The 13,411-nt window shown below is 41.2% G+C and overlaps 1 protein-coding gene across 1 annotated transcript; it reads right to left on the bottom strand.

Moving 5' to 3' along the window:
- Positions 1–489: 489 nt before the first annotated feature.
- Positions 490–12,653, bottom strand: GRXCR2 (glutaredoxin and cysteine rich domain containing 2). The gene is made up of 3 exons (XM_046668388.1): positions 12,318–12,653; positions 6,233–6,457; positions 490–672 (listed from the first exon to the last, which is right to left on the bottom strand). The coding sequence occupies exons 1-3, from the start codon at positions 12,651–12,653 to the stop codon at positions 490–492; spliced, it is 744 nt and encodes a 247-aa protein (XP_046524344.1).
- Between the last annotated feature and the right edge of the window lie 758 nt (positions 12,654–13,411).

Genomic DNA, 13,411 nt, shown 5'->3' with positions numbered 1-13,411 from the left:
CTTTCCTCTTCTGCTCAGTTAAAAATTCAATTGGACCAATGAGGATTTGAAATGCATTATAACCAACAGGAATTCAGTTCATCAGAAACCTGCCTTTTGTATTCCTTTCCCACTGCGTAATTTTGTAAAATAACTCCCAATCAGAAAATGACTTCAACCTGCTGCCTGAAGTGTACATTTATTTGTTCACTAGCACAAGGAAAAAACTGAACTAAGTCAAGTGAGATACATGCACACGGTCCTGGAAGGATCATTTTAGAACCAGTTTCAAAGCAGACTCTAATTCAAACATGCCTCTGCCACTTAGACCCACATGGAGATGTTACCAGCCTCATGAAATGTCATCGAGTAATTGAGTTTTGCCAGTGGAAGTGGTCGCAGCAGCTGTGGCTTTCTTTCTGGGAAAGGGAGGAGGAGAAGGAGGAGGGGCAGTTTATTAGCAAGAACTTTAGTGAGGGTGCAATAAAAGCGGACATACAGAGCCACGGGCTATTGATTGCAAATCTGGCAAGGCTGCAGGCCATTCTCATTGCAGGCAGGGCACCGCAGGGCCCGATAGGACTCCTTAAATCTGTTGGCCAGCATCGAGAACTTGCTGCCATGGCATAGAGAGCAAGTGGCACTGCCCGACCCTCGGCAGTGAAAACAGTTGTCCTCAGGAAGCTCCCCTTCCTGCAAGAGACAGGTCAAGGTTTAGTTACTGCGGCAGTTCAAGTCCATTGTTCACATGTTGGTCAAAAAGCATGGGGCTGCCCCCAAAGACTGGGGCAGAATGAGAGGAAAATGCTTCCCACAAATGCCAGTGAAGAGACACGGAATAATCGCCACAATTTTATCACAGAGGATTTCCCTGATGGATATCTCTAAGACAGCATCGCCTGCCGCCATGCCTTCATTCTGCGACTTTACATCCTTCATCACCCTTGTCACCATCTGACACGTTATTTCTGTTTGCTCCATAAGAGTAAGGACTTAATTTTCCTCATTGATAAGTACTAATAGTGAACACTTGCAGAGTGCCTCGTAGGGACCAGGCGCTGCTCTAAGAGTCTCTCTCTGTCAGTCTAGCTAATCCTCACAACACCCAGTGAGATGGTATCAGTATTATCATCTCTACGTTACAGATGGAAAATGAGTACTGAGAAGTTCAGTTATTTGCCAGTGGGCGCACAGCTTGGAAGAGGAGGGAGCGGGTCTTGATCCCGGGCAGTTGAGCACCAGAGTTCATGCTCCTAATGATTATGTACACAGCCCCTCATTGTAGTTGTCCAATAGTAGGTGCTCAAGAAAGATTGTTTTGTGTGACTGAGAGACTGAGTGGATGAATGAGTCGATGTTACAGTCTTTTGAAGCTTAGTTCTGAATTCCTCCAGTACTTTATTCTCTTTGAGAATCATGAGAAGGCCTAGTGATTAAGAGGTCTTCTCTGGAGCCTGGAACCTGGGACTGAGGCCTGCCTCTGACATAATTATGCACCTTGGACAGTTTCCTTACCTGTGAGATGGGAGTGATAATGCTTACCTCTCTGAATAGGCAGAATATTAAATGAGAGAGTATATAAAAAACACCATAATATGTTATCTGGCATACAATAGGTTCTCCATAAAAGTCAGTTCACTTCTAAGTCTTGCTAATAAGTCTCCAGTCCTCTACTCCCGTCCTCCGGAAAATGCCCTTGTCTGTTGTTGTGCTCTTCCTCTAAGACGTCTTAAGGTAATTGGCAATCTTTGCACTCCTATGCAAACAGCGTGGATAGTCCATGAACCTTCTGAGAAATAAGGGGCAATACTAGACCAATACCAGGTGGATCCAGCCCCAAGTCCTGTCCATTTTGCCTTCTAGACATCTCTCAAATCCATCTGGTTTTCTCCACCCCATAACCACAATCCTAGTCTGGACATCCACCAATTCTGGCATGAATTCAGCATAGACCCCTTCCTCTGGTCTTGTGGGCTGTTCTCCCACTGATGCCAATCTCATTAAATTGCCTGCAATTGTGATTGTCACATAGCTCTCAAGAAACCTTTTAATGAACACTTGCCCTCCAGATAAACTTCAGATTAAAACCGAATCTCCTTAGCTGATTTAAATTTTCAGTTACCTATTTCATCAGGCTCTTGTCCTTAGGGCTCTCTCCAGCTGGTCTCCAGGGACCTTTCCCTGCTCCCAACTCAGCCAATCCTACTTGTTTTCAGATGTCAGCTTAGCAGCACTTCCTGCTGGAAGCCTTGCCCACCCACACCTCTGGATCAGGAGTCTTACGTGCCATTGTACTGCCTCAAGCATGGCGGGTCTCATCCTCCAGTGACTGCTCCTGCTGACTAGACAGGAAGCTCACTGGGCTAGTCCCTTTCACCACCACTTCCTGGACATGTTGTGCAGTGCCTGGCACAATATTTGCTGTTCACGTATTTTCCCAATGCATGAACAAACAAAACAATGAAGTCTTGCACACCCTTCCTGTTCTTAAATTCTAGGGACTAGCAAGACAGCTGGAGTCCACTGGGTGGCTCCACCCAGCTAACTCAGCTTTCTTTTCTAACCTAAGAGTAAAAATAATCTTCAAAAAGGGAGGCATAGGTTCTGAAAATAGCTCCATCGTGCTTCAAAGTGCCAAAGAAGATATTAAATTTTATTTATTCTAGATTTAGGGAATAGAAGTGACTATCCAACTGACGAAAACCTAAATGATGTCTATTACCCTTCTGTTAATATTTTATTGATTGTTGCCATATTTAATATACTAACAATGGAGAAAATTGTTTTTTTCCCTTAAAGTATTCTAAGTAGACATATTTGCCAAAATAGTCCTAAAGCAAATTACCATGGTCCATTTTTCCGCCAAATCCATATATTTTATGTTTTGTACTTGATCCTAGTGAAATTGTAATGGTGTAAGTCAATGCTGTCGAAGAAAGTAGAGTAAAATCTTACCATAATGCTATACATGTGATCCAAAAATTAATTTGCATAGAATGTCAGGCCAGATATTGAAAGATTAATGAAATGACCTGGCAAGCCTGCTGTAGAGAACAAGAACAAATCATCAATCAAATTTTATCTGATGTGATGTGGTTAGATGATGCATTATTAGAGTTTTCACTGGAGTTTCCATTCTTACCCTGGTTTACCACCCTTCCGCCAACCACTCGTCCTCAACATGCTCATTTAATCACATAGTGATTCATTAAATCAAGTGTTTACTGAGCCTCTACTCTGTGCAAGGCATGCAGGATATAAGCTTCTGTCTTCCATTATCAGTATTTTTAAAAATTCTTCTCAGAAAATATTTAGTAAGAGGACTTACAACATAGTTGCACAGCATAGCTTAGGTTCTAGAACCGACAAACCTACCCAGACCACCCTTTACTAGCTCCCTGACCGAGGAAAGGAGCCTCAGCTTTCAGTGCAGTTTCAAAAGCTTGTGTAGCCTGAATAAGGTAACCAACACCAGTCTGGAGCCTGCTTAGCAGAGTGGTTAAGGTTATGAGATTGGTAGTCAGGTGGGCCTGGGTTTGACTACTGGCCCTGATGACCTCTGGCAAGTTATTTAACTTCTCTGAGCCTTAGTTTCCCCAGCTACAGAATGAGACTACTACTAATAACTACCTCCCAGAGTCTTTCTGAGAATGAAATGGACTATTGCATGGAAAGCATTGGGCATGGTGCCTGGCTATCATGGACCTTCAATAAATGGCAGCTATTATTATTATTATTACTATTATTTCAAATGTAAAATCACATAAACACAATGAAGCCCAGATGATTAATGGTCTCAAATCCACAGACCACAGGGACAGATTTTCTCTTCCGTGTTTCCCTGTGGCTCAATTCAATTATTCCTCTCCTTCTCTGTTATAGTTAATACAGAGGGTCAGCATGGCCTGGCTTTTAGCCTTGCCCTGCTCTTTCATCAAGGTTCCCACTGCTTCCCTGTTCCAAATAACACAACAAAGAGTCTCTTGATCAGAAGGGGCGCCTTGATGTTCTTTGACCCCCTCGTTTAGAATAAAACTTGTCTGGGCATTTCCTGCGTGAGGGATTGGGCAAACAAATAGCAATTTAAAACAGAGTTTAAAGGACAGGCAAGTGAGGCGTAACCTTTCACGGCAACTTTCTGCTGTACACCTCTGTCCTAGTTTATGGCATTACAGCTAAAAAACATGGGTCTCTCCAAATTGAATGTAAAGGTAATTGTCATATCAGGCCTATTGTCACTTTTCCTTCAGGCCCACAGCGTGACCTGCATTTTCTCATTTCTGGCCCTCTTCTGAAAATATGTGCTCCTACAAGTTACAATATGGTGTGAAAAAGAATAGAATTAATGAGTTTTAAAGAGAGAAGATAATTCACAATGGATCACAGTGTTTAGTTTTTGCCTACTGCTCTGCTAAATTCTGAATAGGGCTATGGAGGAGACAGGAGAAAGCAGAGGCAGAATACTTCTTACCAGCTGGCACTTTGGTCCCAAATTCCAGTATTCTTTCCACAAACAATTGATATTTACTGAGAACCTGTTATATGCCAAGCTCTATTTTTTTTGGCATTAGAACTACTGTGTTACACTCAACATAAACATGGCCCCTGCTGTCTTGGAGACCAAATCCTAGTGGGTGAGAACAAGCATTAACCAAACCATTGCGCAAATAGATGTAAGATTGCAACTGTGAGGAGGGTGTGAGGTGCCCTGAGAGGTCCATCCTTGGGACCTTGATTTCATCCTCATGGAAGCCAGAGGAGGCCCCTCCGAGGAAGTGATGCCTCCACTGAGATCTCAGGGGCTGAGGGCAAGGCAGTGGGGAATCTGGAGAACATTCTAGGCCCTGCCTCTGGTAGGAGAGAGCAAAGAGCAGATAAGGGGTAGCTGGATGGGCTGTGTGTTTCAGGCAGAGAGAATGAGGAAAGATGAGGCTGAAGGGACCAGGAGTGGCCAGGCTATACAGTGCTTTCTAGAGCAAGCGAGGAGTTTTGGTTTTATCCTAAGTGATGAGAGGCCATTGGAAGTTTTTTTGAGGGGGAAAGTGTGACAAAGGGGTGACGTGATTCGCATTTCAAAAATATCAAGTGTGTGATCAGTTTGGAAAGAGACATGAATGGTTGTGAGCAGAACTTTATTAAGAGTGTCTTGTTGGAGTCTGATCATGACCTTCTCATTCCTGTCCCCTAACCCCTCCCAGGATGGGGACATCACTCAAGTTCGAGGAAGCCCCTGGCCCATTTTGTGACAGCAACCCATGGGAGGTGAAAGTGAGTCCCATAGAAAGCATCAAGTCCCAAGAGATGGACTCTAAAGAGTGATAAAATTCACTTCTGCTGCTTTCCAAGCTTTTATTCTCTTAGCTTAAATTCATCAAAAGGGCTTTTCCCACCCCCAACCCCACATGTGAATTAATGAATATCATCAATCTTCTCCCCTTTCTGAGTGAGTCTGAAAAATGGTTTCCAAGGTGGGGAATGCACACCTCTGAGAGGTGTGGGGAGAAAAAACATTTGAACTATTTATATTTACTTTTTATCTAAAGAAGGTAAGAAATTAGGCTTTAATAATATTTTTTAAAGAAATTTCTATATTAATTTTTACTAAACTAGTTGACACTGGCACTCTCACTAGGCAAGGCAGTCACTAGACAAATGTGGTACCCAACAGACCCTGGAGTAAGCGTGATGGAAAGTGACCTCACTTTACGTAAAATGACAATGGCATCTTGGCTCATTCGTTCCCTTTCAGCATATTGCAATGTATTGCTGTTTACTTGTGCCTGGTCTAGTGGATTTAGAGATGATATTGCTTAGTTTTAATTAAACTAATCTCTACAAAACCTGAAGACTTGGCTTTATAAGATTTCTTCAAGGAAACTATGAATTGAGGATAACACCAATAATAGAAGCACAAGAGAATCCATAAGAAAAAGAGCTGATTTTTTCTATCTCTAGAACAAGCTGTTCTAAGCTACAGTGCAGAGTGAAAACAATAAATAACTAATCATATCTCAAAAAAACTCCTCCAAAAAGTTAAAATTATGAGTATTTCAAATATGGACTTATAACTGTTACTGCTAACAATGTACCATTAAAATATAATAAACTTAAAATTCCTTAACACCTTTAACATTTGGAGATCTTAAGTGTTCATATTCAAAATTTTTAACTTAAGTAGTACACAATCAAAACAATTTGGAGACCATTGCTGCAGGGCCAGCTCTGAGAAAGTCAGTGAACAGTTCTCACACACCTGTGGATACTGGTTATGGGGGAAAGTGCTTTCCATCTCTGGTGGAGGGCTATGGTTCTGATTGCTGTCCCCATAGATTGCCTCTTTCCTCATCAGGGACTCTTCCTCAGCCTCCTCTTTCTGCAGAATTTTCCTCATGAAGTCTCTCTTGTCCATTGGAGTTCGAATGATTTTCAGGTTATTTGTGTAGATGATTATCTTTCCAAAATCTATAATGGGTGGAGACTAGAAAAATGGAGAATGAGCATTGTGATTCACCACCAAAGACCAAATACAGGGCTGCAAAACCTGTTCAACATCCCAGGAAGTAGGAGAGAAGGAACTTCTACTGTCCAGCGCTTGCAATCCCATCAGACCCCAAAGAACAGTTCACTCCCTGGTTTGTTGTTGTCTCTGAAAACCTTGAAGACCAGTTGTCTTCTTCCTGTTGATGGTAACCAACCAGAGCTGAGCCTAATCAAATAGCTGAAATGTAAGACTTCAGGGCAGGATCCACAGCTTCTGTTCCTAGTATATACCACAGTAGCTGGTGCAGGGTTGGGCACAGTGAGTGCTTAATAAATACAAAGGAAGGCTTTTTAACAAATAAATCTCTCTCCAAAATTTTTATGCAAAAATAATAATAGTAGATACAATTTATTGAGTTATTATTATTATTTATTATTATTATTATAGTGGAAGGCATTTATTGCATGTCTGGCATTGTGCCAAGCATTTTAGGAATATTACCTCACTTCCCCCCAAATAGCCCCATAAGGTAGATGCTATGATTTCTACATTTTACAGAGGAGGAGACCGCATCTCAGTGGGGTTAAGAGCCTTCCAATGTTACAGAGTTACTCAGGGTTTGTGGCTAGGATTTGAGCCCAAGTCTTACTGTAAAGTCCATATTCTTAGCACCTACACTGCACTATTTGCAAGCATATCCCCCCAACAAAAAAATGAGATCATTTTATATATTTTTTTCAGTTGTAACTTGTTTTTTTATCATTCATATAATATGAAAATCTTTTTATGTCATAAATATACTTCTATAGCATCATTATCAATAGCTTATGTTCCTATGTATGGATTTATCATGTGTTACTTAATCATTTGTTGTGGAATAATTTGGGCAATACAACAATGCAGGAGAAAAGCATGTGGAATAAATGTTAGGGATTACTTAACCAAGAACACATATTTCTTCCCAGAGCCAGGACAGCTTGGAGAGAGACAACATTGGATCCCAACTCCACTGTTCACCAACGTGAGATATAGGAGAGCCATTTGGCCTCCTAGAACCTCAGTTTGCTCGTCTGTAAATGGGCTGACATCTGATAGGCACCACCACAGACGACCTAGTTATTAAAATATAGAAATACGGGACTGGCCCGGTGGTGTATTGGTGAAGTTCGCGTGCTCTGCTTCTGCAGCCTGGGGTTCCCAGGTTCAGATCCTGGGCATGGACCAACACGCCGCTCATCAAGACACGCTGTGGCAACATCCCACATACAAAATAGTGGAAGACTGGCACAGATGTTAGCTCAGAGGCAATCTTCCTCACCAAAAGATAAAATAAAATATAGAAATACTTCCATACCAAGTGGTGAACAGGTGCTGACTGAGACTCTTGAGTGCCTTCCTGTTTGTCACCCCAGCCTCTCTTCAGGGAACCTCTAACGTCCCAAAACTCAATAATGTAGAAGCGAATGCTTAGGCCCCCAGGTCTCATGACCCTGCTGGCTGCTGTGCTGATTGAGCAATGTCCCTGTGGTTAAATGTTTTGACTCTCATCCCTAAGGCTAATTATATCAACTTCTAGGGGTAAGGGTGCAAGGAAGAATATATAAAACAGAGCTTGCAGGGGCTGACCCCGTGGCCGAGTGGTTAAGTTCGCGCGCTCCGCTGCAGGCGGCCCAGTGTTTCGTTGGTTCGAATCCTGGGTGCGGACATGGCACTGCTCGTCAGACCACGCTGAGGCAGCGTCCCACATGCCACAACTAGAAGGACCCACAACGAAGAATATACAACTATGTACTGGGGGGCTTTGGGGAGAAAAAGGAAAAAAATAAAATCTTAAAAAAAAAAAACAGAGCTTGCAAAAGCTGAAGATACTGTGCAAATAATGGGCATTGTTACTGCTGTTAGTACTAAAAATCATTCTTTTGTAGTGTAGACACACTCATGCTACACAACTAAGTACTCCAGCATGCAGTATTTTATCTCGCTTTTATAGAACTGTATAAACCAAATCTATTTAGATGTCACAATTAAGCACTCTCTATTTAAAGCCCTCATGCATTCAGTTGCAACCTGGCTTGAGCAGGCCTTCAGGATCCAGGTCCCCTTCCTTGAAACACCCAGGGAGTTTTCAGTTATTATTTGTGAAGCCACAAGCTCCCTACCTGGCCCTGTTTTCTCTCGTTCTCTTCAAGGGATCGTGTGGCAGCTTCCATTTCCTATTGTTTGATGCACACTGGATTCCTGTTTCACACTCTGGACTATCAGTTTCTGAACATCAGAAGATAAAGATGGTGGCACTTTTGGAAGGTTCCATTTCCACTTCCAGTAATAGCCAAAGAGGTTCAGTTACTAGGGAGCTTTTTCCACATAGAGAGCTGGGTTTTTTTGAGGCAAAACTTTCAGCATACTAAAAAAAATCTGCAATCATCTGGCCCAACCTCCTGCCTCTAAGCTAGTCAGTATCTAAGATACCCAGCCTAGTCAATTTACCTTTACTGTACTCCGAAGACGGAGGGTCCCAAATCACTTTACGGTGTCGTTAAGTTTCAGTCATCCTGACAGCCAAGTTCTTCCTGGTGTCTAAGGAAATGCTCTGGGTGTAACTAAAGTTCACGTTATCTGGTTACATCCAATTGCCCGTGAGAAACACCCACTCTTACATTATGGAGGACCAGGAAGGAGCCAGGAATTTTTTTGTTTTCTTCCATAGAGCACAAACGGCAACCAACATGATTGAGCTTTCATAAATACTCTGATGTCAATGGCAACGTGCCTGCAAATTGCTACTCAGGCACCCTGAAACCTTTCCGTTGCTCTGTGTTTAAATGTTAAAGGCAGGCAGACCTGAGTTCAAATTTTATTCAAGCATTACTTGACAGCTGTGTGAGATTTGTAAGTTATTTAAGCCCTGTGAACTTGTTTTTCCAATTTGTAAAACTCCTTCTCATAGAATTGTTGGTGAAATTACAGATGAATTTAGAAATTAGAAATACGATTAAATTACATAGTATGTAAAGTATGTTCAGTAAATGTTACTGCCCTTCCTTTTCCTTCCATTTTTTTTATGAACCTTAAAATTCCTTAAAATATTTGATTGTTTATAACCACTTTCTCTATCCATCACATAAAGCTTAAAAAGACTCAATATTTCTTTGATAAGAACCTGGTCATTATCACAAGGGTCGACTACATTTACTCACTGAGCATATACAATGTGCCAGGCACAATGCTAAGTCCTTGTGGCGTATTATCTTTTTTAGTCACCACAGTAAGCTCTCTTAAGTACATACTTTTGTTACCCTCCTATCACAAATGATGACATTGAAGCTCAGCAAGGTTAAGTGGCTTGCCCAAGCTCATACAGTAAGTGGGTAGAATGGACATCAAGCCCAGTCTAACTCACATCAGAGCCCTTGCCATTTTTTTAATTATAACTTTTGTGTGGCAAAATATACATAACATAAAGTTTACCACTTGAACTGTTTCTAAGTGTACAATTTAATGGCATTAGTACATTCATGTTGTTGTATAACCATCACCACCATCCGTCTCTAGAACCTTTTCTTATTCCCAAACTAAAACTCTGTACCCATTAAACTCCCCATTCTCCCCTCCCCCAGCCCCTGGCAATTATCATTCTACTTTATATCTCTATAAATTTGATGACTCTAGATACCTCAAATAAGTGGAATCATATAATTGTCTTTTTGTGACTGACTTATTTCACTTAGTGTAATATCTTCAAGTTTCCTCTATGTTGTAGTATGTCAGAATTTCCCTCTTTTTTACTATTCCATTGTAGGTATAAAGCACATTTTGTTTGTCCATTCATCTATTGATGGACATTTTGGTTGTTTCCACCCGTGGGCCATTGCAAATAAAGCTGCTATGAACATTGGGATAAAAATATCTGTACAAGTTCATAGCCCTTATTTTTAATTGTTGAGCTTAACTGCTACCCAATGTTGCTTCATAGCCAATATTTACTTGGGATTATTTTACAATTGGATTCACAGTTGAAAAATCATGACTTCGAAGCTCTCCTTTCCTTATTTTTTGTAAATACCATGTTAACAACCTGTTCCAGTGGGTGGAGCTGCATGAATCCATCCTGACAGCTCTCATACCCAGAGCTGGCTAAAACTGGCATGTGTCATTTGATCAGGGAACAAAGGAAGCAAGGATACTGGATGAAGCAGGAATCAATCTCGAACATGGTCTCTAGATTACTGTGTTTAAGCCAACTGTGTGGTGCTGCCATGAAGACTCAGTTATTGGGTTTTATAAATCCATGCCTAATCATACATTTACATAAATACCAAGTTTGACACATGATTTATGAAGGTCAAGCAGTTTCATATTGTCTACCACGGCCTTGTACAAGGTTTGTAGAAACTACAACTTTGTAAATTCTAAACCTACAAATAAAATTTAGTTTACAAGAGACGCTGTAAGCAGAAGACATAGCCAAGTACCTAGGATTTAGTAAGCACTCAATAAATCGTAACTATTATTGTTATTATCATCATTATTATTATTGGTCTTATACTCTAAAAAGGAACATTCCATAAAGCCAAAAGCACAGGGAATCAGAAGACCTAAGTTCTTATTCTGACACTGCACTTAAAGACCCTGTGATATTGGGTCCCTTAATAACTTGGTGCTCAATTTTCCTCATCTGCAAAATGGGAATGACCATACTTTGGCTTTCTCTTCAAGCTTGTGGTGAAGACCCGATGAGGTAGTATGTGATAGCACTTTATAACGCATAAGTCACTCCACTAATATGACGGGTTGTTCATTCCGGCCCCCTTTAATATCAAAAAGAAACCTGGTATTATCCTTGATAAATGTGGACATGCCCATAATTATACTTTTATCAATGGCAGCAAGGCCAATACGTTTGTCTGCTATAGATGTATTATCTGTTCCCTTAGGAAACTAACAATAAAAACGATTAGAGAGTAATTATCTGAATTTTACACTTTAAAGATGAGAAGATATCCTGGTGTGCTATTCATTAATAACCTGGTACATTATATAGTTGTATTTAATCTTAAAAAAAAAAAAAAAAGGCATTCATGGTCCCACTGGCAGAGAGCGTATACACATCTCCTATTAGTTTTTGGAAATCAGTGAATATTTTCCAGGCTCTTCTAGCTTAAAAGAAAACCATGCCTCGGCTTTTGATTATCCATGGTACTGGGGAAGATAATTGAAATTCACAGATAAAATACATGTTTCAATTGAACTATTAACTCAAACTTCTTCCCCATGTAACATTTCCTCTGGTTGATTTGCTTTTCACCGTCTCTTCCCAGGACTCCAACTGCCCGGTGTTCATGCTAATGAGCAATGGAAAGGCAAAATAAATATATAAATAAGCAAACATTTTTTAAAAGCAGGCAGCAGGAGGGAGACAGGAAATAAAACAAGACGTGGATAAACCTCAAGCTGAATAATTGGCTGGAGCAAAATGAGCACCTTCAAACACTTAGCTCTTTCAGGAAACAAAACAATTCGTTGCCACATAATTTTTGAAAACGGCAGTCTGGCAGCCTGAAAACCACTGCATCTGTATTTAATATACTCGTCGAGATAACCCAGCCAAAGACCCAATTACAACTTATCACCTTGGATGGAATTTGAATACTATCTATGCTTATTGCATTTTCCAATAAGTAGTCAACAAGCATGTTATTTTTGTCCCAGAAATATTATTCTAATAGCAGCTTCCCATTCGGTGCACCTGTAGCTCTGGCTGGTACCAAAGCATGAGCAAATACATATTGGAAACATTTAGGTGTTTCTCTAAACACATTTTAGTTCTTAAAGCTTATACACCATGCACAATACCAACCTTATGGTCATTCGCCTTGTAATCATTGAAGAAAGGCTGGCTGCCCGCCAAAGTGTAGGCATTGCCCTCTCTAAACACGCTGATCCTTTGAGCAGTCAGCTTCGGGGAGCATGGTTGCGGTTTGGGGGCTTCCCCTGACCCATACACACCATCCATTGGTTCCAGGGCCTCTTGGAGAAAACTGTGAGGGTATTCCTCTTTTGGTGACTCTAATTCCTGCCCATCCTCAAAGACCTGCTTCAACACCCGGCCGCTGTAGGAGGAGGAGATTTTGAATCGTACTTTCCGGGGTTTGCTGTCACCCTTCTGGTCCAGCTTCTTCTCAGGGTCCTCCATCAGCAGAAATTTCACCCTGTGGTTCCCAGGCTTCAGTGTAGCCAGTGAAACTTGGGGCTCTGAGGAAAAGGCATTTTATTTTCTCTCCTCCTGCATATAATTAATTCAAGTTGGTCCTGGGGTATGCTCAGTTTACAGCAACTAACACCCACACATTAAATATTGATAGGTCTCCATGCAAAGGCAGGCAGTTGTGGGTTCATGGAGTGGATGGAGCATAAGACAAGATTGAGTCCCCTCTGAATCCCGAACTCACCGGTAACTTCACTCCAACCCTGGCTTTTCTTAACCTGAGCATGAGCAGGTTTCTTTAGACTGAACAAGTATCAATTCAATAAAGATCAGTTGCTCAATCGGTTAGCAAGTGTCCTGTCATTCTTACCAACAGCTATGACCTAGTGAACATTTAATCGGTGCCAGAAATTTTTACATGCATTATCCTACTTTGTCCTCACAATAACCCTACAAATGAAAGTATTATTAGCCCTGTTTTACAGAGGAGAAAGTGAAGCTAGGAGCAGTTTCCCCATTTGTCTACTCTGTTACAGCTAAATAAAGGACAAAGCAGAGATTCGAACTCAGTTCTATCTGACTTAAAAACCCATGACCAGTCTGGCAAGCGGAAAGTTTTCAAACTGTGTCTCATGGAGCCCTAAAACAGGAGGAAGCCATGGTCCTGGATTCTGGGCCTTTTACCCTTGCGTTAACCAGAGCAGCTCTACTTTATATCTATTTTATATTTAAGATCTCATTTGCAA

The sequence above is a fragment of the Equus quagga genome, chromosome 7 (assembly GCF_021613505.1).
Source record: "Equus quagga isolate Etosha38 chromosome 7, UCLA_HA_Equagga_1.0, whole genome shotgun sequence".
Classification (NCBI taxonomy): Eukaryota; Metazoa; Chordata; class Mammalia; order Perissodactyla; family Equidae; genus Equus; species Equus quagga.
Note: the sequence above shows the minus strand (reverse complement) of the source record. Positions and strands in the feature narration are given on the sequence as shown.